Consider the following 26,066-nt stretch of genomic DNA (forward strand, 5'->3'; position numbering starts at 1 on the left):
ATGATGAGGGCATACGAATTTGTCACGAACACTCCGGTGAAGTTGGACGAGCATCGCGAATATCTGGTTGATGACGTCGCGCTCGTTCGCTCTAGTCCACCTCTATCGCCTCGGATGAAAGGTGAGTGAAACTTATTTCCAGATGGTTACACCCGACTGAAGATGTATGCTAAAATAATTATATTTTTGGTTCATCCAAGAAAAAAGGCGGAAAATTAAATATTATACTCCTAATTTTTATGTGGTTTATACTAGGAGTGTAATGTGGATCTCAACCATTTTATTCGTTCACCCCTCATGGGAAATGGTAACCGCAAGCTTGTGAGATGTGAGAGTTCTGAGACTTTCTCTTCCTTCTATCTGGAATCATTACTTCCTGAATTTGTCATCCTCAGTTTCTTTCTGCAAGAATCTCATGTGGACACTAAGGTATAATGTGATCGCGAGGTTTATTGCTCCGTGAAACTATTTTTTCTAATAATTTTTTTGGAAGAATTTAGAAAATTATTCAGTAAAATTTTTCTGAAATATATCCCAATGAACGATAATTTTGTTTCTGCTTTTTTTGGTTTATTTACCTTTTATATATGAAGTAACAAAGTGTAAATGTTACTATAATGCAGTCACGAAACTCTTGAGAAATCCAAGTGCAAAACACTTCGATTGTGCTTCCGAGTTGTTCTCCAGACTTCGTATTTTTCTTCCTCAGCAACCCTCATGGAAAACTTACAAGTACATTTTCGCTGTTCTACTTTTATTGGTATTGACTGCTACTATTAATTAGTAAGAATTTCTAGAGTTATTGGAATAAATATTAATTAACGAGGGAGAGACGTCGGATATTTTCGCAAAATTTTCCATTAAATTTTTCCATATGGTCCATATTTGACATCTCTGTGATAAATCCTTATTTATTCACTTATCCCTTATAATTTTATATAATCCTATAAAAAATTATGATATTTATGAGATGGAATGCGCCGAAACAGGTATATAATCAAGTAAAACTTGTTTTTCAGGAGTTCTTGGGACGGTTCTCAAGGTTTTTCCCTTAAACCCTAAAGTGTTTGTTCAGTTTACATAATTTAACACGTTCGAATAACCATATATGCTTTTCTTGGAAGAATGTTTACAAAAATCGAAGTTTTCTAATATTTTTCAAATATCTCTTCTAGTTCTAGGCGAAGTAGTATCTGTAACACAATCATCGGACGAGAATGCAATTTAGAAGTCTTTGAAACTATAAATTGGACAATAAATACTTTTTTAAACGGAAGACACTCTAATATTTTCATAAAATCTTTTATAAATCTTTTCTCACGTCAATTATCGGCTTAAATCAAACTTTAAGTACACATATTTTAATGCGTCTGAAATTTTCACATGTTTTTTTCATGGGAAAACTATATGATTAATTTGTATGCATTCATAATTTTCGTATTTCTATAACCTTCAATTTTTTTTTCTTCCGTTTCTCAGTTTTATTATATTTTCTATGCCAGTCTTGATCTGTTATCTGAGAATCCTCCAAAATGCTATGCGAACCTCGAATCCGTGAAAAACCTCGAAAAAAGGTAGCCTAAGCAAGTCTATTGACTTACGTTCTGCTAATCTCTGGAGACATGATATTCGCTGTGCTTTCGTTCATCCATTTCTAAGCATTCATCCATGGGATTATCCATAAATTCTGAATTCGACGCTGATTCGAGTTAATATCTTCGATCTATCTTTGGATATGGTGTTAGTCTTTCCAGGGTGAATGAAATACTCATGGCGATTCTATTGCTATCTATGTGAAGAAATAATTGCTGGATTCACTAATCGTCCAGAGATTTTCTGCGAATGACAGAGAAGCAAGTTGGTGAGGAATGAGACTAGAAAGAAAAAAATAAATCCACATCTTCTGCCCATCATTTCTCTTTTTTTTTTGTTGGCGTGACCTTGACTTACATCTAGCATGGTATCTCATTGAATCGCGTAACTATGCCGTATTCCTTCTAAAAATGTTTGCTATAGGATCGTTTCCTTTTATACTTTACCTTATTATCCAAAAAATCTTCCCTAAAACATTTTGTAAATGTACTACTTTATTTTTTCTTCAACATGATACTACTTTTAACATTCTTATACGATATTATTCTTTGTGAACCTCTACGAGTGTTTTTTTCTCCCTCAGATTTAGAAACAGCTTTTCGATTTCATTTCATTTTGACTCTGAAACGAGGTACCAGTCCTTAATAGTCTACCTTTCCGTCCTTTCAATGATTTATGAATTCATTGCATCCTTCCTGAACGCGTTTTTTTTTCTCGACACTTTCAAGCCTTGCCCTTAAAGTATGTTGAGGACATGTTAGGGATATCACAGGGATGTTTAATTCAACGAATGTCCGAGATTTGTATTTTGTCTGAATTGTGAGTTTCTGTAGCTGAAATAAGAAAGACTGCCGGAATTTTAGTGATTTTTAATTCTTTACACAATTTCTTTTCATTTTGAACATAATGAAATAATTTCCCCGTGATATTTGGGAATTAGAAAGCTTCTATGATTTTCCAAGAAGAAAAAGAAATTTTCCTCTAGAGAGGGATCCTAAAGAATGGGGAGGAGTTAGATTGCAATTATATATGTGCATAGATGCACTGTCTCATTCGTTCTCTGGATGTCCGTCCAATTCTCACAATCGGTTTTGGTGTTGGCGCACGCAGTGGGCAAGTCGTCAAGCTCGAGCTTCGATTTCCTGCATTTTTTCGTTCACTCGATTGCCCTCTTCCTTCGTAAACTCATCAGTTTTTCGTCTAACACGAGATAATTTCGTTCCACTAATCGTGAAGAAACGAGCCGATACGGCCTTCTTTCGAAGTGATTAAGGTGTGATGTTATCAAGATTTTTAACATTTTTTTTTACAAAAAAAAAGATGAAACTGGTGAGTAGATTCGCAATGATTCTTCCGTCACAATCCGAAAAATCCATGTTTTTTAAATCGCTGCGTAGCATAGAGAGGACAAAAATATAAACTTTTTTCCTTTTCCTTACTTTGCTCTACCATACATTTCTCACTGAACCATGCGAAAAGAGTGGTTTTTTTGTGAGCAACGGTAGTCCCTTGGTTTCAGCCCTCAATGAGGAGTTAATTTCCCCGACTTCATCTATTTATGATCTCTACGTATTTTAATCCATTTGTTGTTTTTTTTTTTGAAATATTTACTCACTAATTTTTATAAACGAAAACATCTTGTAGATATTAATGTCTGGTATACTCTCAACAGTTTTATTTAGGACTTTAAAGTATCAGCATCAGATTTAGTATGTCCTTTAAAAGTGCACAATATTTTTTTTTCAACTAATTGCATGTTTGTGTCCCGGAAGCTGCTACATGGAGAGCGTTTTCAGGATTATTTTGTTGCCAAACAAATAGGCTGCTTTAGTGGACCATTTTACGAAGACTTGGAACATTTGATTTATTTCAATTCAGCTATAATAACTTTGAAAATGGTTACGCTTAGAGGATATGAGGTTCTAAGTTCTAAAAATTTACATTGTTATATATTTTTTAAAAGAATAGTAGTGGAATCATAGGGACGTTTAGTACTCTAGTGTCATAGCTATTTTTTAACTACTTTTAAAAATTAGTAAAATAATTATTTTGCTTGTTGTGTTGATGAAAATTAGTTATTTTTAAAAAAAGTAGAAGTTATTTCCTTGTTTCTATCATAAATCACTTCATTGTTTCTGTCAAAAAAGATGTATGTGTATTGATTGCCTTTAATTCTTTTTCATGTGGGAAGTTGAGTTGCGCAATCTTAAGCTGCGCCATTACCCTCAGGGCATATTTGTCCGACCACGCTTTGGCATGTCTGCAATGTTAGAATGGGTGGTTGTTAGTGGCTAACTCTGGCATACTAGTGATATTTGGGGCGGTTGGGACTCCGAGTATACGATACTACTAGATATTACGGTAGTAATACTACAATGAGAGGTGAATTTACTTATCTGGTCCTAATAGCTCTGCAATTCTTTTATTTTTTTGTATTTTTTTTCTATTTTTAAAATTTCCTACCATAAGCCATTGAAATATTCTGAGGTTTTCGTTTCTTGGATATCATGAATAGATTAAAAGCAGTCAAGCGGAATTCTACGGCCTATTTAACTAAACAATAATTTTATTGAATGATCTCACATCCGATATATTTTCCATAAGCATCCTGAATTTTTCGGATTTCTCGTGACATTAATCTTGCAAGAATTGCAGCTGTTCCCTTCTTTTTTTTTTCTTGAAAAAAACTTTTCCTAACTACCATATCTAGATTTATTAGTGAAAACATTTATTTGTTCTCGAATGATTTCCAGAACTTGTGCTATCCTGACTTCCAGCAACAATCGTTTTCTTTGGATGTCCGCCATCAAATGACATCTTAATGAATATTAAAAAGCATTTTGTTGCTTTACAGTAATATTAGGCTTTGTTTCGCTTCGTATATACATTATTGAGGGTGATTTTTTTGCAAAAAAACGCGTAGTACGTGAAATAATACAATTTTTGTTTTATTAAAATTGTTCGATTTTGTCATGGTGAATTAAAAATTAACTTGAATGACGAAAATTCTTTTCGAGGAGTTTATTTTGCATATGAATTAGTTTGAAATTTTCATGTGTGGGTGTTTAATGTATTTCAAATATTTTCTGGAAAACTCGGATATTTTTCCGTACATACATCATCTCCTGTGCGAAATATGACAAGACAATAGACATGACAATAGAACCTCCTTATCTGAAAAAGTTGAAAACCCTATTTCGAGTTTGTTAATACTAAACAAGTCTATAATTGGATACATTTTTTTTTAAAGTTGACATACATTTTAATGTACAATCAACATTGAAGTGAGAAGCAAACAATGTTCTTATTTACTTCGTAGGATAAAAAGATCCTTAAAAAAAAAGCATTTGTATAGCCAGTTACAATAATGGGTTCGATTTTTCAGCTATAATCAGGAATGAGGTTGCCATGAAAAATCCAAAGAAATTTTATGGTAGTTCTAACATTAATCCGTTTTGAATCCGTGTTAAATGATTGGTGTTAATTCATTTCTAGGTCACTATTCATTAATGTACAAGTAAATTCCCCAAAAATCTGTAAAAATCTGTAAAATCAATGATAAATAATCTGTAAAAATGTTTTAAAATGAGTGCTTAGATAGAGAAGCTTCAAAAAAAGTGCTGTTGCTGTGAAATTTTCGATAGCACCGGGGAAAAGGAGAAGATTTGTGACGAGGAGTCACGTCTTCCTAATTTTCTCCAGCATAGACGTTAGCGTGTAATGTGTTTTTTCATAAATTAAAAACGAAATTTTTCTCCCAATACAGCGCTTGTCGAGTCGATAAAAATAGATTCCATTTTTTGAAACTCTCATAATTGAATTCCGAGAATAATTAAGAACCAGCAAATAATCACTACTTTACGGATTCGAATTCCATTTTAAAAGGGCAGAATAGTTTTTTTTTTCGTTTCTAGGAGCAGCATTAACGAGCTGTTATTCGATTTCACTACATCGTATCGTTTTTCCCGGTAGAATAAAAACACTCGTTTTATTATCGTTTTTGTGACAAATATCGCAAGTTTTTTTTTTGCAATTTTTAGAGATTAACTTAGTAATTTTCTTGGTAGGGAAGACTTTAAAAATCTCTATTATCTTCTATTTCACAGAAAAGGGTCAAAAACTAAAAAAAAACTTAAGAGGAAATTTCTTTAGGATGTTTGTTGATTAATTTTTTGTTACACTGTAATGATTTCTCCTAAAGGTCTCTCTTTCTTTCACGCTTATGTCCCCTCGATCTTTACAAATTTTGAAACACTAAACAGTATTTGTATGGAAAAATTGTGCTGCTAAATAATAACTTCCGGAGGTTCCTTTTTCTGTGTTTGTACAGAGTTGTTAAGAGAAATTGACATTTGCGTTTGAAAAATTCTTCAAAAGGTCCTTTTTTTTTTCGAAAGCTACAGATACGAGTTATAGGAGTTACGTAAGAGGCAGTGATGCGAGATTCTTTTTGATGTCATCAAGCAGAAAGTGCATATTGAGTATGAAACCGTTCAAATTATTGAAGTGTACATTGTATCCGCTTGTTTTATGCAGGTACTGTTTGAAAAAATTCAAATAGAAAAGTTTTTTTTTTTTAATTATTTTATCTTTATTTTGAAAAAGGAAGAGAACGAGAAAACAGTGAAGAATTTTTTTGCTGACGAATTTCGTTCGAGCTATTTCTGTGCAAAATATGTCAGTTGAAGTGCAACTCTTACAAGGAACCATTCATCGTTTAAAGGATTTAGAATTGTCCCTTTCCAGAAAAAAATTCCGCTATTCTCAATACTTTAATCAGGATAGGTAGTCGTTTTAGGTTACGGAAAATATGTAACTAACTTTTCTCTCTTTGTTTTCTCTCCTCTTCAGAAAAAATAATTAGTAATGAATGAACTAATATAAATAATGACCAAAAAATAAGTAGTAGTAATTAAAATAGACTTAATTATCTACTTTTTGTAAGTCATGTTCGTTTTAATTAGTTTATATGTATCCTCACTTCTATATGTATCCTCATTATCTCATTTTTTAAATTTTTTCCCTCCAATGCTATGAAGGCTGTGAGTCGTCAGTAGACTTTTGTGTACCAAATTATTGGTAATTTCTAAAATTTCTCCAAGAAAGTATGGTGTGGTTGGTCGAAGGATTCTTACATTACTTCCTAAATGTCTTCTGGATCTCGTATCTTTTAGGGTATTGTATGTGTGCTCATAGTATCAACATCTATTGCAATTACTCCTGTTCAGACTTTTTTGTACTCAAGTACATGAGTCAGTTACGGCTTTAACGGCAAAATTGAAACATATTAGGCTGGCAGATATTAACTTAAAACATGAATATAAATTTAAAATCCGTAAATGAAATTTAAACTGTTTTTGGTCTTTTTTGAGGAGATTTCCGTCTACGTCGCCAGGAATTCACGCGGTGAAACACAAGTTACCATTAATATTTCGGAAATGGCCGATTTTTAATGATTACACAGATGTCTGTTTTGAAATACTAAAATATAGAATCTGTTTTTTTCCCTTCAAGGATAATGTCTGGAAAAAGCTGCACAAAACTATAATTTTTATCTTATACCTAGGAATGATATCTCTTAGTAATTTCCAGCGGCTTAGTCTTGGGACTTTTCGACAATTTTAGAGGGTAGCCTGACTTCTGGAGGAATTGAATTTTTTTTTTGGCAAATTTTCGAAGGACATGATATTTTTTATGGATGTTCCTTCATTGTCGACGTTAAAAAGTGATATAAATAGAGAAATAATGAAGATACATGTGCCGGGTTTAAGTATTATTGTTGGTTTTTAATTAGTTGTCTATTTTTCTTTGAAACAGGTATTTTATAAGTGTAAAGTTTTCTAATTTTTTATTTTAGCTTCATTGAATGAACTCTTTTGTTGTCTAGAGGCTGTAATAGTACCTAAAAAGAAGAAATTGCGAATCTTAAGGAGGAATGGTCGGATTTTTCTGGGAACAAAACTTGTTTTCGTGCCGCAAATTCGATTTTGCCATCTTCCATAATGTTAAGAAATGTTGGGTTGCGCTCTTCTCAAGAGTTTCTTTAAAGAATTTACATTAGATTTCTAATCGCATACTTCTAGAACTTTCCATTTACATTAGAAATACGTTACCATTTATGTATGTGCTTGGTATTTTTCTCCAGTGACTTAACAAGTATCCTCACAGTACCCTCAGTATCCACACATTTCATTCCTGAGCTCACTTCTTGTGACGAGTTTTCTCCTAACATCGAAATAATGACATAGTTAGATTTGCTATATTTCTATTATATATTATTTATATTGTTAGACTTGCTATATTTATATATTGTACTTTATTTATAATTTTCTATTAAAACGGTGGATTATTCCTAGAAGCAAATCATTTACACTGATTTTTCAAAACTAATCAATTTCTATCTTTACTACGTGAAAATTTAGTTTTGTAAGCGAGTTTATAAGTGCCAGTCCAAGTAACTGTCCTGCTACACTTTTCAATCCTATTTTTATCCTGACACAGTTATAAAAACGTCCTTGTCGAAGGTCCCAAGTGGAACTTACTAGCCAAGGTGTTCTGTAGATAGTACGCAAATGCAGACATTGTGTATATTATTCATTTTGAGGATTTTTCTCAATTTAACCTAGCAATTTCAGTAGCAGAAACGTCATCCGAAGGAATGATTGAACGATGTGTGGTGGTACAACGTCAAAGTGATGGATATGGTTTTACAGTAACCGGTGATCATCCAGTATTTGTACATACAGTGAAACCAGAAGGTGCAGCATTCTGTGCTGGAGTTCGTGAAGGAGATCGCATACTCAAAGTGAGCATAAATTTAGAATATATATCTTAAAAATATGTCTTATGAAAATAATTTTCTTTTTAAAATTAAATACGGTAGAATTTAAAAAAAATTCTATTAAATTAATGTATACTCATCCCTCTAGTTTTATTCATATTTTAGAGAATTTGAATAAAAGGTTAACGTTTATTTGAGAAATGGAAGAATTTATGTACGTAACGAAATTAGGTTAAAACAAGTGAACCCTTTCCAGGAAAAAAAAAAACTGAAAACAGGATTTGTACCATGAAAAACGAAATTAGATTATGTTTGAAGTGAGTCGGAACAGTGAAAAGTTCATTAGTTCCCGGAACTCTTTTTTTAATGACGGTATAAAAATCTGTACTAATTTGCAGTTCAAGGATTTTTCTATCAAATCCTGGGAGATTTTGAATTTTAGAGGGAATATCATGAAATTCCTAACGTGACTCAATGAAGTCTACTCACCTATGCTTCCTCAAAAATCCATGACGATGAATGAAGAATAAACTACTATTCTCGTTCGTCTCCTAAAGAAAAGGGAAAATGGTTTATTTTGGTGGAAATTTTTAAAATTAAACCCAATACAGACTTTTTGTACTGGTTCATTCTATAACATTCTTTTTAACCCCGAAGAAAACGGTTTTTCTGGAATCGAGATTACAAACGATTAAATTTCTCTGGAAGCTTAAGTAGCGGTCCTAAAATGAAATTATCATGGTATTATAAATTTCTGGACTTTTTGTTGATAAATTTACCTCAGCTGAGGTAAATTTGTCTGTTGATGTTTACCATGATGTTTTTATGTCTTGTTTGTTATGAAATGAAATGAAAATATAAAAATCTTTGTAATAGTGAGGAAGGTAAAATAACTAGATTAATTAGATTATATTCATCCATAAAGAAGTTTTCTTTGCAATTTATCGTAATATTGTAAGAAAGTAAATGTATTACTTCTTGTGACTACTGGATGCGCACTCAAGTAGCGATTGTGTGGAATGTATAATTGTTTAATAGTTGTTTATGTGCAAACGTTCATTCCGGTCGCGTTTCCGGATGAGCAGCAGCGATTCGGAAAAGTTGTGTGCTTGAAGCGCGTAATTACACATGACTGTAGTGTTTATCGGGAACAAACTCGGGATTTAGTGGGGGATTTCAAATGGTCTTTCATGGATTTCTACTTCAATTCAATTTAATTTTTTTTCTTTCTTTTTAGGTGAACGGAATGCCAGTGACAAGTAGCAATCATCTGGATGTTGTACGTATGATTTCAGGTACTTTTTTTCTATCCGCTATATTGTTGTTTATGTTTTCATTAAGTGAAAATATAAAAATCATCGGATTGATGAGGAGTTAGAATTTAAAAAGCTAGACTAATTAAATTAAAAAAGGTGAAATTAGATTTATTAAATTATAAAAATGTTGCTTTCTCACTTAACTATTTGAAAAATTAGTTATGAATGAAATTTCCGCGCAAGTTTTTGTTTGAATAACATTATTAATAAGATATACAGTAGAAATCAAGACATAGTTTTTTTTTTAATATGTGAAAAGTTAGAATTTTCCGTAATATTGTCGTCGTTAAGCTAGGAAGTTTAAAATACTCCGGAAAGGATAGTGTACCTGATTGTCAGTGTTTAACTTAAAAAAAATAATTAAATAAAAAGTAATTTTGGCACTGATCAATTTTTTTTATTTTGTTCTCATGTCAACAATAAGAATGTGGTTGTTTTCGTCGATCAATCAACTCTATGTTCTATGGGTCCCATTGTTCTGACATAAATACTATAATCCTGTTATATCCATTCGAGTGCAAACACTTGAAGTAAAGCAAAAAATTGATCGAGTAGCGAAGACAAGGATACAGCGCAGTTGGTGGCATCTCTTCTCATATTGGCCACAAATTCCTCTGGGAAAAATCCCGCGAATCCTCCGTTTCACAGAGATACTCAAGATTGAATGTGAACCTCATTGAGGTTTGCATACAATCATTATGAATGTATTGGTCAACTCAAAATATTAACATCATATCTAATGAATTGTGAGGATTTTATAAAAATTCCACAAGATTATCGGGCACATAAAATCCAGAGATCTTTTTTTATTCATTTATTTAAAACTAATTCTGGAAAATTTTTTCCCAACAAGCATTGCTAAGTACTGTGTAGTTCCGGTTTCTTTAGAAAATTTCTCTGAAATCGCTATGCTCAAAAAATTATACTGTTTTTTAAAAATTTTTCAACAGAATTAGGGCATCCAATTTTAATATTAAACTAAAATTTAATTAACTCAAGTGAACATAATTTTTTGCTGCTTCTATTTCGGCTCGACAATTTTTTTTTAATATAAATATTAAATGAAAATAGGAAATAGTTATGATTGAGGATCTCATTTTAATAAAAAAAATTCTGGGATTTATATCTGGCATTGTTGAGCCGAGTTAAGTTATATTGAACGTGTAGTGTAGTGTTCTTTACGATTTCAAGTCATAATTTCTACATTTCCTAGAAATTTTGTAAAATTACATTCAGAATTTTTATAACCCAAGAAAATTGCAATAAATTCATTCAAGGTAAGGAAATTTCGAGGGCATTGACATTGCGTTTTTTTTTTATTTGTACAAATTAATATGTATAAGTATGAGGAGAATTATTTGACTCGTAGTAATATGTTTCTAATAATTCTCCAGAAAATTTCAGCCGTATACACAATGTGTTTAATCCTACTCTGAGAAAAAGAATAAAAGAAACCCGTTTCCAGGAGAACCGTGAAATATTACGAATTGGAGTTTCACGAGGACTACTGTAGTTAATGAGCTTGAAAAATAGCTCTGAACAACCATTTTTCAGGTTCTCTGAGCTCCCTATTGATCGTTGCAAGAAACAGTTTTTCTATAATATTGGAAAAATATAATATATTATATTATGGAATATATTTACCTTAAAAATTCAATAAGACCTAGTTAGAGCGATGTCACTACCATAGGTTATTTCTGAAATATTTAAATAAAGTTATAAGATTCAAACATCTGAAAGGTTTAAAATAATTGTTCACATATCTACAAAAAAATAAAATAATAATGTGGGCGAGATATCTGTAAACTTACAAGTAATTAGCGACTTAGTATTCCCTTTTCTTATGCAAGTTACACTTACTATTTACAGATTTGCTTGAAGGTGATGGTGTGGGAGAATGGAATAGGGTTTTCGATTGTATTCGGATTTTTAGTTTATCCAAGGAATCCGTCCTTACCTTTTCTCGTAAAAAATCCCTTTATTTGAGGTTTTTACTTCTTAATAAGTTGCCCATGTAACAACATGGTCGTAAACCTTCATTATTTTATTTTAACAAAATTAAAAAATAAGAATAATGTGAAAAACAAAATATCCGAAGCACTTGAAGTTGCTCTGTTCGTTTATTTTTTCTGATTTCTTGTCTCTTCTTAAGGACGGCTTCTTCCCGCATTTCAAAAAAAAATTCCCATATAGATTTGACATATCCTCGGTGATTTTAACAGGGAATACGATCCTCTAAGGAAAATTCCAAAAATTTACAGGTGGTCAAAACGTCGTGCTGACACTTCTCGGTTCTCCACCAGAACCGTTGGGACTTTATCTTATCCCAGATTCGAAGCTTGACACGGGATCAATGCACGAGCCCGTACTCATAGAGGTATTACAAGCATCCTTAACATTTTATTATTCTACTGGATCTACTGGCGTATTTCGGAAATTCAAGCAAAATGTTGGAAAAGACGATTGGAAGAGAAAACGGAAAGAACTTCTCAGCCAGATGCTCGACGATGAACGCAAGCATGTAGAGGTAATTTTTAAGTCGTTTTGATTCCTGGAAGGGATTTGTTACTGTTATTTTGAATCCAAGAATTAGCGTGTAGTATTTAAATGTATTTCTCGAATTATTTTTCTACATATTTTTCACACTGTAGCTTTTGTATGTGTAAACCATCCATGCTATTTATACTCATGCAGGAAGCAAACGAGGTTTAAATATTTTTGTAATGAAATCCAGAAAAAATATATCACACACAAATGTAGTATTTTTGTTCTAAAATCTGAAGAAACATGTATTATTAGTCAAAATCACGTCTAAATAGGACTCCTCACATGTGCTAATAACTGGGGGCCACATTTCTATGCTTCTTACCTCTTATTCCCGAAAAATCGAACGAAAAGAATTTTTCTCTTTTTTTTAATTCCTTTATTCATGTTGTATACGAAATGAGAAATTTACTCTGATGTGAGTTTTTCTATTTTTGTAATCTCCCTCAATTCCGTAGCTTCTCTTACTTTCTAGCTCCTTTTCCTTAAAAATAAGTAAGTAATAAGCTAAAAGATTCATTATATAGCTACTAGTATTACATCTACATCGTGGATTTGTTATAAAGCCTGCGAATTCGGCCTTAGAATCCGTGAATTAGCAAAATTCCATAACTATCATGTAACAGTTGGCTGCTTCGTCCATGAACATTAGGGATTTGTAGATAACTTAGTTGTCACCTTCTTTTCCAGGTTTTTTCCTATAAATTTTTTCTCACGGCTTCTTGCGTGACGATTTTTTTTGGGGGGAGGTAAACTAATTATCATTAATATATCACTATTACTAGTAAACTCACAACAAATACGTTTGTTTTCCGAATTTGTTTAGCATTTTTTGCAATTTTTTTAAAAGCATAAACAACTTTTTATGAGTAGAGTGTGAAGATTTAATTGTTTTTTAACATGACTTAGAGAATTCTCAAGAGATATGTGGGAGTAGAATTTTGAGGACAAACAAAAGTTCATTCGTTTGTTTGCGTTTTCGAAAGATATGGAGAAAGCAGCTTGTTTATTCAGTTTTTGTTCGTCCTCAAATACAGCGGATGTTGTGGTGTGAGGATATGGGAAAGAGGAAGGAATCTCCTCCTAGTTATATCCATCTATTTTTGTGTTAACGATACATTTTTTAAAATTTGAAATATAATATTTTTCGAGTTCATCCTTGATACATTCGGATTTCCCCAGTTCACATTCTCCGCTAAAAATGTGATGCGCAATGTGAGTTGAGATATGTCAAGCTGGTGTCGTGGCCTGGAATCGCTGGCTAGGATCAATGCCGTCCCAGCCTGACCGAAACTTCCCGTCAACCAGCTTTGCCACTGCCATAATCGCCTAATTTTGCCGTTTCTTGCGCGCGTTCTTGGACTTGTCTCGTTAACTCCTCCGGGCGACTGGTTTACAACTTCCGCAACTCGTCACCCGTTCACACGCTTGATATACAACTACAAATCCACTATTTTTTTTTCTCTCCGGGATTTATCCAAATAACACTATTTTTGACAAAATATAAACTCGTTTTACTTCATACTAAGAGTAGGAATGTATTGTGTAACAGTAACACAAATATTTTTACTAGTATTTACGAACAAAATATTTAACTGCTACTTACAATTATGTCCAAATTTAAATTTCTCAAAATTTTAACAGTTTCCTCGCCTCCCTCATTAGTCCGTATTCGATGTCTTTGAAATCGCACTTCCTTCATCCACGTTCCGTCCATATTTTTCCTCTCCGCCGGTTTTTTTTTTCATAGTTTTCACTGGTCATCCATAGATTTCCTTGTCTGAATAATTTCTTTTTATGATTATATCATTTCTACCGTTTCATGTTTCGTTCTCATGCTTTTGTGCTACAAAATCTGCAAATATCAGGGATTAGTTAGTTGCTTTGAATCATATTATGGAAATTTTAGAATCGCGATTGAAATTGCTACATATAACCAGAAGTCCTCAAGGATTAGTTACAGTCATCCGGTTTAACAGTGACTAGCTTCCCCTTAGCCTCCTACGTAGTTACAGAAAGTGTAGTATTTCGTCGTTGTGGATGAACTGTTGCCTGTAGGGGTAATCAAAATTCTATCCAGAAAAATTTATTGACGCTAAGGTTTGTGAAAAATAACTAAACGCGTGGAAAAAATCAGAATCAAGCGAATCCAGAATTATAGCATTGATCGATGCATTCATCACATGCAATAATTACAATTACCACTTCTCTATATTTGATTAGGCAAGATCGGTGAATCTTTCCAGCAAAAGATTTAAAATGTTAGTCAGTTTTCTGGAATGAGGCACTGGTTCCATTTTTTTTTTGGAGGGGGAAGGAGGAAAAAAATTCAAAAGAGTGCATTTAATCAGTCATGCTAAATTGTTTCTAGATGCTGAGAATATTTGCAACAGAATATTTTTCTTACTGTCAACAAGTACATGGTCTAATTTTGTTTATTTTTCCTGCGTGGGTTATTTGGCAGATCTTGGATATTTTTGTTCATCTTGTTGTTGTAGTTCAGCAAAAATTTTGGAGGTTAAAAATATTTGAAGCTTTGGTCCTCGTTGATCAGATTTAGTTGTGACGATTTTTGCAAAATTTTCTCTCAAAGTTTGTCCTTAATTCCAGTAAATACAATAGTATAGAAATCCTTTACTTCCTAATTAACAGCACACAAATGCTGATTATTCCCTTCAGGGCCTTCGCGATTCAGAGAATAGCGACAAACTAGATCGTGCACTGAAACGAATCGTCTCATTACAATCGCAATTGCGACACATTAAACCGGCTGAGCCTCCTTGGAGTCAGGTTAATTTTCATACATTCCTCATTGACCTCACTGAGTACATATTACTGCGATCTAGGTTGTTTTATGAAGGAAAATTTTTACCTGATCCGATTTCTATTCGAATATTCCTATGAGTAGATTTTAGCCACGTGCTCCAATGGATGGCGACACGGATGAGGATGAGACGGAGAGTTTACCTTCGAGATTTACTGAGGTACAATTATAAGAGTATATTTACAGAATTTTTATTTAATAAATGACAGTCTTAGAATTTGTGTGCTAAGGTTGTTTACCTACTTGTTGTCCGTTGTTATCGTTTTGTCAGTATCCATAGATAAGAACGATCTCATCCAGAACCTGTATAACAATGGACTTGATCATTATGATCGGAGCCTTGGATCGGCCGTACGGTAGCGGACATATCCTCGTCTGGTCCCACCTGGAAATAATGGCAATAGAATAGTTACTGTGTATTTATGAGATGAAGCGCAATTGAGTAGCTTACCAAGTTCTTCCTAGTTATAGTACTGTCAGTTTTAATGTCATTGAATCGATCCTGGAAAAGAAATTACTGGAAAATTCATCTGAATCACGAATTGACGATAAAATAGAACAGGATTTCGCTATTCCACTACTGATGTTGTATATTTTTCTGGTTACTAGTTATCATTATGAAGTCAAAAACATGTTAGAGTTAACATTGTAGAACAAGGATTATTGATTGTAAATTGTTTATAGAAAAATACACTTCCTTGTTTTTGTTTTATCAAAAAAAAACCTTGGATAAACGAGGAAGTGTGCAAAGAGGTTTTCGAAATTACTTAGTTATTAAAAATTTAATAGCATTCCCTAATTTCCTGAAAGTTTCAAATTACAGATTGACAGTCATGGTCCATTCTCAAACCTTGCCGAACTTAAAACACATCCTGCTCACCTCGCCGTATTCATCAACTACCTTCTATCAATTGATAGTCCTAATAGTTTAGTGAGTCTTCAGAACATCAACTTCAATTTGAGTTCATTTTATTTTTTTTTTAAGTAGAAAACTATATATTTACTAGTTTAAGTTTTGAAATACGTGACTGAATATGTGAATATGAATATGATTTATGAATAAATAATTAAAAATGAATAATTTTCAGTTCTTTTATGTGATTACGGATGCCTTCCAAAGTGCTCAAGGTTCACCGAAAGACTTCCGACGATGGACATTTGAAATTTTCACAACATTTGTTATACCAAATTCTCCACTCGTCATACCGAACTCGGACCAAAACATCATTCAACCAATCGATAAAGTCAGTGACAATTTTGATGGTACAATTTCAAACAATGTGGCAGTTATTCAGAATCATGGATATCACCTCCACGTTGATATTTCTGTTACAATCAATACCATATACAATTTGTTTTACATGCATAACTACTGTAACGGCGCGAGACAAGTTCGAATTTACAAAATAATCCTATCACAGTGTGTATTCGTTAGAGTATGGTCCAAATCCAGATTTTTGAACGGTTTTGAAACCATCCTTATTTGAGGTCCTCCTTTGAGCCTACAAAGAAAACACATTGCACTCTTACTGAGAAAGAAGCTTTAAAATATGATAGACAGTCACTTACCGCTTAGTGCTAACTCGGTGAGGGTTGATTATAGGAGTATCCTCATCTGTGAGGAATGAATTTCACAGATTTCGATGGATCACATTTTTCCAGCAGATGAGGTTGTGGTACTGAAATTCTCGAACATTCTTTCGCGCCTATTCCTCCCATCGTCTTTCTTTGATCAGCAAAATCCAATCCCGACCACAATCATGGAATACGGTAGAGCCAACGGTGAAGTGCAACTGTCACACCTCTTCTTCTGGATTTTGTTTGCATGTCTAGTGCATATCATTACTATTGTAGTAACTCTGCGGTGGTTTACTCCTCACCATCCAAAAATTAACGTTTATTGGTGTTCCCGAGTTGTCCTGGTGGTATAGATGTGGTCAAGGATTTGTTGAGAAATCGAATCTCCGATAATCTTTGGGCGTGGCGCGCGCACCACAACTCTCTAGGATCTGATTTTTATTCTTTTCCTGGCCACCATGAGTAATCACGACTGTGTTAACAATCTTTTTTATTCTGGAATAGCATTAGTGACGTAAGCTTATTCAATAATGAATACAAAGATTATTCACTGGAATTTTCTGTTTGCCTTACTCATAGAGGTAAGAAATTACGCAGTATGGACCAATTTATCAGGTTTTTACTCGGAGGTCTCCTCTATTTTTTCATTTCAAACTCAAATTTTTAAAATTATTTACATGCATGTTATTCTTTTAAAAGTATATGATTCAGATTCTTGCCACAACATCCGAACAAATTTGTGATTCGGATGTTGAAATTCTGAAACGGGTATTTGTTCCTGGACGACAACGTGCGGTTGCCGATATTAATGAACATATGGCAAATTTCCGACAGAAACGACAACTTGGTACGTATTTTTTTCCCTCAGATAAGACTCTAAATATTGAGGTGGACGAGTTTCATCTATACCTTTTTTTTCTGTTTTCTACTAATACTACTCAACAATAAAATAATAATTAATTATCTGCCTAGGATTGGGCTCTATTTTTGATGCCAATCAACTGACACAACTAGTACGAGGAGATTCCGCTATGGAAACCCGGGTATTTTCATCCATTCATTTTTTCTACTGTAATTCATGTGCTCAATATCCTTCCAGCTCGTTTCCTGGTTTCAGAAAAGGAGCTTTGGTTCCAGGAATTTGGTGTGGTATGGATTTTCGTTGGAGTATACCTATATCGCGTCGTAGATTATGTATACAGGGATGGTTCTGCCCATCTCTCCCTGCATTACGCTAAACAGATGGCTCCGGAACAGTGTTTCTTACGACGTCCTCTATTGCAACACCCCACCCTTGCGCCCCGCCTCCGCCTGCGATTCGTCGAATGAAATGAATTGCCCATTGGGGGTCCAAATGGATTTTTGACGATTCGCAGGCGGGGGCGGGGCGCGAGGGTGGTGCGTTGTAATAAAGGAGGTCGTCAGAAACAGCATTCCAGACCCGTCTGTCCACAGTGATGCCGGAAGAGATGAGCTGAACCACCTCTGTATGGATTACCTATGACTCGATATAGGTAGACCCTAATAAAAATCCATACCACGCCAGATTCGTGGAGTGATGCCTTTAACCATGTTTCTATCTTAATCATTTTTTCTTGAATAAATGGCTTATATTTTTTTTCAGGTTGGCGAACAAATGATGTTTCGAGCTTTAGAAAATATCCTTGGTTCATCGGGTGACTTTGAGTCCTGTGATATGAAGACGCAGGCAATTATCGCAAGTCTGGCTTCCACTATAAGGGTGAGCGCAGGCGTCAGGGCCAAAAAAAGTATAATTATTTTTATTAAATATTTTTTTGTCTACAAATTTAATCTCAGAATTGTACAACCTGTATAACTGTATATCAGAACTAATTACAGATTGTACTCGGTTCTAAACCATCAACTACCTCCTGGGAGAAGATGATGGAACGTTGTCCACAGTTTATTTTGAAGGACAAAGGAGGGAAGAGTAAAAAACCGCCGAGCAACCTCAAAACAAAAGCACAGGTATCGAAGAACAATATGCAGTCAAACTAGAAAGCTACACAAAGGAATTTTCATTGCATGACGGAGGGAAAATTACGAGTTTTTGTTACTGGAACTGGAGAAAAGCCGGACCGGTTATATCCAGAATGTTAAAATTTTCATAATTTAATAGAGTAAAGGCCTTGCATATGGACCGTATGGATTGGGATATGGATTATTATAAGTTCACATAGTTTCGATATAAATTAGTGCTTATTTGCCGCCTTCAACGGCCCATAAATTCGTATTGATTTCTGGAATTTGAATTTTTTTTTTCAAAACTCTTGCACGTTTTTTTTCTTCACAGAAGAGGTGTCGCTCTGATTACAGCGACCTAACAGTTTCTTAGAATAGCTCCGATGACTTTTCCCCTCTGGATGGTGGATTTGACTTAGATGGCTATTAAATAATTTTTAAAAAATGTAGAAGAAGAGACAGCAAGTAATCCAGAGTAGAACTGAATCAAGGATTATGGATTTGAGATTCTCTCGGAAGATGAGGAGCTATTGTTCAGGTGAAAGGTCACATGTTTGTGGTGAATCCAGTTAACACCGTGCATTATTGCTATCAATGTCGGGATGCGATCTGGGGAATGCAACCATGGTGCTATTTCTGCGGCAGTATGTTTCTATTTCTTTGGTTTTTTTTTGTCCTTCTGGATTCTTCAGTGGGCGTATCATTTTTCTCATCTCGAATGACTTCGTTTAGATTGCGATGTCAAAGTTCATACTCAGTGTACATCTTCGCTAACGGATGCCTGTTATCCTGCAACTCAAGGAAAACAAAAATCCAAGGTGGGTGCCGTCATTGAAATTGACTTTGTCGATGCGTTTTACCGAACCATCATAGAATTTCTTTTCTGGATGGGATACTTTGTGCAAAATGTATGATTTTAAGGCGAGACGATCTGGTTTGATGGGTAAATCGGATGCGGAGGATGACGATACCCCCCGAGGCGAACACAACGTCAAATCAACAAGTTCAGACTCAGGCATTGGTCAAGAAATTCACGACAAACCTGTTGGAAGATCGCATAGCATGCGAAATCGTGTGGTAAACATTAACCTGGATGATCTTTGGGATATAATTAAATTTTAAGGATGTCTTTTAGGCCACGATTCCTCAGATTTCGGACGAACGAACAGCAGGAAGACGTGACCGATCCACACCGTCGTGGGGCAGCGATCTTCCTCCAGCTGATGAGGAAGAGGAAGCAACAAGGCGGATACGATCTGTAGAGTCAAGGTCTGAGGCTAGGTAAGCTATACGGGATTGATCCGTTTTGTCCGGATAAATCTACAGTAACCACTTTCTGAACAATGAATAGGGTATTCATCGATTTTTTTCGTGACTAGTAATTTTTGTTCTAATTGCTGATTTGACATCGATGGTCAATAAGAATAATAACTATGTTGTGGTTGTATACGAATTTTAAAGAGTGTGGAACGAATGGGTAGAAATCCGAAGTGAACTCCAGAACGCATTTGAATTTGAAAAACTCCAAATGCGATCCAAATGCAAGGCCAGCTTATAGTATTAATGCCGACTTTAACTTTAACTATGGGAATTTCTGCGCCTAATACTTGGATAACCCGAAATTGTTCTCAGGTTTTCAGGATGAACATCAGAGTTATTTTTTCCTTGAAAAGAAAAGGAAATGGATTTCTTTTTTTTCCGGATTTTTTCGGATAAAATTCCAAAATTACAGATCTCTCGAAGGAAGTCGTATTGCCCTTGATATGCAAAGCAACAGTGGAAGTTCAACAAGCATGTCTCATACGAGTATAATAGACGACGAGGTAGAAATACAGTTATAATTTTGATTTATTTAATAAAATATCTAAATTTTAAAGTTACAGGTGAAACGAGTAATGGAAAGGATGCAAACATCGGCGATATCAGAAGATGACAGCGATCTGGAGGTGGAGACGGAAGCCCCATCCTTGGATCAATTGGTTGGATGGGATGTGATCCGTCACCTGAAACCGAAAGAAAAGAAACGCCAAGAAGTTATTAATGGTAGGCGTTTAAATCTAAAGCGTATTAATAGAAAATTAAAATGTTTTAGTAACATAGAATTTTTTTTCCAGAATTATTTCATACCGAACGAACACATGTACGAAATTTGAAGATTTTATTACGGGTATTTTATAAACCAATGTTGGTTAATAATGTTGTTTCTCCGGATGTGGTGCACTTATTATTCGCTAATCTTGATCAACTTCTTGAAATCCATACAGAAATGTCAAATCGAATGCGACAAGCTGTTGAACAGGTACGATCCCATGTATATGACTTCATTTATTGATGTAATTACTCTATAATCGTATATTATAGAGTAATTACATCAACAAATTGGTTGCAATCCTTGAAAAAATTTTTTAGACTCGGACAAAAAGTGTTTCATTTTTTCTTTTTCTTTTTTGATGTATGTGAATAAATAAATGAGTAAAATAAAATAACTGTAAGTACTAGTTAATAAGCGAATAAAATGAATAAACGATAAACGATTGAGTTTAGTGGCGAAGGGATCCAAGTCTTAACGGTCTGTATGGTAATATCGGTGAATTAATGGAAAAAATGTTTGATGGTGAAGCTGGTGAGAAATTTATGCAAGTCACATCCACATTTTGTCAACATCAACAACATGCTTTAGAGATTTTGAGGACGAGGTATGTTTTAAGGGAACTTTTGGTCGTGATTTACACTAAAATAAACAAAAAAATCCGATTGAAAATATTTCAGATGTAAAAAAGACAAAGAGGATGCATTAGTACGATTTCTTGCCGATGCTGAAGCGAATGCATTGTGTCGGAAATTGCAATTAAAGGATATGATTCCTGTAGAAATGCAACGATTAGTAAAATATCCGTTACTTCTCGAAACAATCGCTAAATATACGAATGAGCCAAGCGAGGTATGTGTTTTTTTTTCTCCCTCATCCAGAATGTAGTTTTATAATTATTTTTAACGACATTATGTTATATGGAGTTTGGAACGGGGCAATATTCCTATCATGTACACTTGTTGCGCGTTCCTCTAGGAATCTTGCGGTCATTGCATCCTGGGATTTGAGTGAATGACTTTGCTGGTGATTTGCATATACATTACAGGTGTTGAATGTAGTTTGAAGTAGTATATAGTATGAATGTAGTAATATTTTTATTTTTTCTAATGTTGTATTATTTCTTTAGTATTTAATATTATGTTGGCGAACAATTTTCTGCCCACTTTTGTCACATAAAAATTCAGTGTCACTTGTCACTAAAACGAACTAGTGATGAGTTTTATGATAATCATATCCGTGACTGAATGGGAAATTCAGGATTTTAGTAAGCTTAGGAAAGTCCCAAAAGTAATGGAGAACTCTATTGAACTAGAAACTAGTGAAAAAGTTGTCTACAGTAACCGTAATAAGGAAAAGTAAGGAGTAGTAAGGAAAATGTCTCTAACGACACTTCCTTAAAGTTGGGAAAATTCCTATTCAACTAGGAATTAATTAAACGTTTGACTATACCTAGTTGAAGCAGGATAGTTCTCAGAATAAGGAAAATTTCAATTTTTTATCCTCAGCTTGTTCTAGCCATCCACATACTGATTCTGTACGATCTTCATTAACAACATGTGGCATAAATCTTTACAGGAACAAGATCGATTGTTACGGACTGTGGTTTCCGCTAAACGGATACTAAGTGCGGTGAATACGGCGAAACGGAATGCGGAAAATTTGAGACGTCTGGAAGAACTGCAAAGACGTATGGATACGACACCTTTCGACAAGGAGTTCAGCGGTCATGACTATGCCTATCTCAATCTTACGAAGTAATTCATTTTTATTTTAAGTAAATATAATTTCTATATAAATTCCCTATTATCCAGATATCGCCTCGTTCATGACGGGCCATTAACTTGTCGATTTAATCGTGGAAAAATGATCGAACTACATGTGGTACTTTTGGAGAATATGTTAGTCTTTCTAACTAAGCACAGCGATGGAAACAAGTTACAACTGAAGGTGAGCACATCCAGATTCTCTCATCCGGGTCATTACATCAGTAATATTGTTTTAGACTCTGGAACCATCCAAGGAGACTAAATGGTCCCCAATAATGCCACTTGCTCCATTAATTGCTAAGGAAAAAGCAAACGATAAACGAGCATTTTTTCTCGTGTTCAACAGTCAGTATGGTGCTCAAATCTATGAACTTGTCGCGGCAACGGCAACTGAAAGAAAAACGTGAGTGTAATTTTTAAAAAAGTAAAACTAGTAACTTCTATTGTATTATTTTCATCAGAAGAAAAATTATTGGCAATGAGACCGTTCTTGTAATGTATTATATTTGTAAACTGTTTAGATATGATATCCATCTAAAACTTCCTTAACTTTACTGTTCTTGGATTTACATATGATCGCTACCGTATGGAAAATTCACTCATTTCTTTTCCACGATCTTATTCCCCTCAAAATTTATTCTGTTTTATTTTAATGCCAACTACGAATTTTTTAGATGGTTCAAATTGATCTCGGATCAAATCGAGAATGACAAAAAGCATCAGACACAAGGAATTGAGTAAGTGCTTCCGAAATTTCCTGAAAATTTTTATCTTTTCCTTGTTCAGTGTTATTTTTAAAGTGTATGTTGAAGTGAATTTCCTTACTTCACCTCGTTTAAAAGTATTCTCTGGTTTTGAAAGATTAGAAGTGTTATTGTGTCTAATTTTCCGGAAATTTCTCATAGATCCTATTAGCTTTTGCTTATGTAACGCTATCTTTAGTCACTGTAACTTCGAGGTTGGTACGAGCTCTTCTCTGGATTCGGATGGATTGGCAAAGGTGATTGTTTGCTTTATACTGATTGAGAAAAGACTGATTAATGTATTGATTGATTGCAGGTTCACGTGTTGACACATCCACGACTTGTACATGCATCCGAAATTACTGTTCAACAACCGACAGTGTTGGAACATGCACAACCTGTTCTTACTCCTACTGAGAGGTTACGACGTAGTGATGACGTCATTTTCCAAGCTCTACTAACTAAACAAACAATACTTTCACAATTTTTACCTGGTGATAAGGTACACTGCTTAGAATTATGGAGTATGGATAATCACTTAGTGATTTTCAATGTTTATTTCCAGAAAGGAAGAACAGAAGAGCTTGAAAAATTGACGGAACTTCTTGGAGGATTAGCGGTTGCGGATCTAAAACAACGTGATTGCAAGGAACTTGCCATGTCTGCCATCGTCCATGGAAATCGACTCCTGGATAGCATCAATCAAGGTATGCGGTAGTTTCGTGTTTCGTCAATTTCAGTGATGATTTTTAATGTTTCAGGGCTAAATGCAAAGAAGGAGGCAGATGAGGGAAATCCTGGCGGTTCCGTGCTTGTGCTCGATGATGCCGAGAAAAATCTACCTTCGGTGCCTTGCTATAAGGCAGGTTTTCTTACTTTTATGCCTTAAAAAAACTTGGATGGCGATTTAATTCAATCCATTGAGACCTTGCTTATTGACGGCATCTGTGACTTCCATAAACGAGGATTTATTTCATTTTTTTAGGACTTTCATGCGAATTATTTTGTAAGGGCGACGTTTATTTTTTGAACAAACCGAAGTTTATGATATTGTCGCAATTTTTGAGTAAAATTACAGGAGAAGCTCGCTGCCGAAAGGGAACTCCTAAAGCACCTTCAACCTGAACCTAAAAATTTCTTCTAAAAAATGAGTTAACCGAAACTCTACGTGTTCTGGACCCATTAGATGTGTTCGTACATGTAAATAAAACCAGTGTTTTCAAAATTATTTTCTTGTTTGAATCCTACGGAACTTGCTTCGGATAGTTTACTAAAAATTCTAGATGTGAAAGTTTCAACTTTGCAGTTAACTCTGATCAGTTTAACTATAATTAAATTTAAATAAATGACTAATAGTAAAATAATAATAGTAAATTAAGTGAAATATTGGATTTGTACTCAAAACTAAGTTGGAATATTTCAGTTAACTGCAATTGCTGCTCCACTGATGAATCATCTAAAAGCACTGATGCAAGTAATCCAGGATCAGCAGCAGGAATTGAATACGGTAAAGCAACAATTGTACCACTACAAGGTTAGTAATGCGTTCATAGGGGAACGTTATTTTAATATGACTTCAAATCATGACCTCATATTCTTCCAGGAGTTGGCAGAATCCGGCTCTCGTGACAGATCTGTCAGCGAAGAGACATTGACAGAATGTTCTTCGGATTTACAAGAGCGGAAGCTTATGACAAAACGTCAACGAACTCCTTCGATACAACCTGTTACATGAGAAATTCGATACGCTTTTTTAGTGTAGAAAGATTCTTTGATCCCTGGATTTTTTTTTCTCGGATTTTTTTGGGTAGATTTGAAGTCATCGTTGGGGGATTTTAGGAGTCTTTGTTTATATATGTGGTTGGTTTGTCTCCTTTAGTGCTGTGAATATCTCCATTCATATTGCTCATCAAAACGGCAAAAACCCTTGCCATTTCTACAAATTTAAATTTTGTACAGAAGAGAGAGAGAGAGAAAAGAAAAATAATTCATTCCTTCCCCCTCTTGTCATTTGTCGTTCTCTTCATATTCTTGTCGTTTTCGCTTTCGTAGTGCCAAAATGCAACGGATAACCTCTATGTTAACTCTTGTGGATTATACGTGCGTATCTTTCTCACCACCTCTTCATATTATCTTCTATAACGAAGAGAAAATACGTTTTTTTTACTGCCAAGGAAAAAAAAGTACTGAAAAACTATAGGAAATAGTTTGCAATTCGATCAATAGTCATTCAATTCGCTTTGTCGGTGAAATTAGTCATTTTAATATTTCATGTTATTTCCTTAACGTATGTATGTTTAATACTTCTTGTCAGTGGTCATTTGTTGCTTTAATGGGTTCCTTTTCTTTTTGTAAGAGAGATTTAGCCATGCATGCGCATATATTGTAAGCGTCTTAACGCTAATATTTACATTATTTCTTATTTTTTTTCTCTTCTAGACGTTGTACAAATCGCTGCGAATCGCTTAGCGGACGATTCTCTTAAAGCGCATTCTATTGGAAATGTGAGTGAAAATGTAGGGAATCTCCGAAAACTGGTTAAATTTTTGGTCCTAATTCTTGTTGTTTCTGTGAAATTGTCGATTTGCTTGGCATGTCTATAAAGATATCTTGATACGTGTGTGTTCATATTTATTTATTTATTTTTATGTTTTTTCTCGCAGAATGTTTGTCAAAAAATAGCGATATCAGGAGGGAGTTCACAAGTTTTTCGTTTTCGAGAGAATTCGGGAGTTGGATTGGAGTGAGGTTAGTAAAGCTTAATCTTACAATAAAAATAAATGAATATATATATATATATATATACCCTAAAATCCCATAGATAAGAGCGGTCCATAGATAAGAGC

General features: G+C 34.3%; 1 protein-coding gene across 3 annotated transcripts; it reads left to right on the forward strand.

Annotated features, from left to right (window-relative positions):
* On the forward strand, nucleotides 1-24,955 carry RB195_026188 (uncharacterized protein; the record flags this gene model as incomplete). 3 transcript variants are annotated; one of them, XM_064214632.1, is made up of 33 exons in its annotated part: nucleotides 1-121; nucleotides 8,229-8,398; nucleotides 9,612-9,669; nucleotides 11,952-12,067; nucleotides 12,134-12,217; nucleotides 14,914-15,024; nucleotides 15,150-15,218; nucleotides 15,882-15,989; nucleotides 16,147-16,302; nucleotides 17,179-17,217; nucleotides 17,348-17,483; nucleotides 17,609-17,679; nucleotides 18,261-18,377; nucleotides 18,497-18,625; nucleotides 19,158-19,263; nucleotides 19,352-19,437; nucleotides 19,541-19,696; nucleotides 19,755-19,900; nucleotides 20,352-20,442; nucleotides 20,503-20,662; nucleotides 20,734-20,918; nucleotides 21,164-21,315; nucleotides 21,389-21,560; nucleotides 22,287-22,465; nucleotides 22,523-22,658; nucleotides 22,714-22,880; nucleotides 23,152-23,214; nucleotides 23,420-23,477; nucleotides 23,537-23,722; nucleotides 23,786-23,927; nucleotides 23,982-24,082; nucleotides 24,644-24,754; nucleotides 24,824-24,955. In XM_064214632.1, the coding sequence occupies 33 exons, from the start codon at nucleotides 1-3 to the stop codon at nucleotides 24,953-24,955; spliced, it is 4,014 nt and encodes a 1,337-aa protein (XP_064070512.1). The 3 variants fall into 3 exon arrangements, with proteins under 3 accessions (XP_064070512.1, XP_064070513.1, XP_064070514.1); XM_064214633.1 differs by lacking the exon at nucleotides 1-121 and adding an exon at nucleotides 1,843-1,861; XM_064214631.1 differs by lacking the exon at nucleotides 17,179-17,217.
* Nucleotides 24,956-26,066: the final 1,111 nt, after the last annotated feature.

Source organism: Necator americanus, chromosome X, assembly GCF_031761385.1.
Source record: "Necator americanus strain Aroian chromosome X, whole genome shotgun sequence".
Taxonomy (NCBI): Eukaryota; Metazoa; Nematoda; class Chromadorea; order Rhabditida; family Ancylostomatidae; genus Necator; species Necator americanus.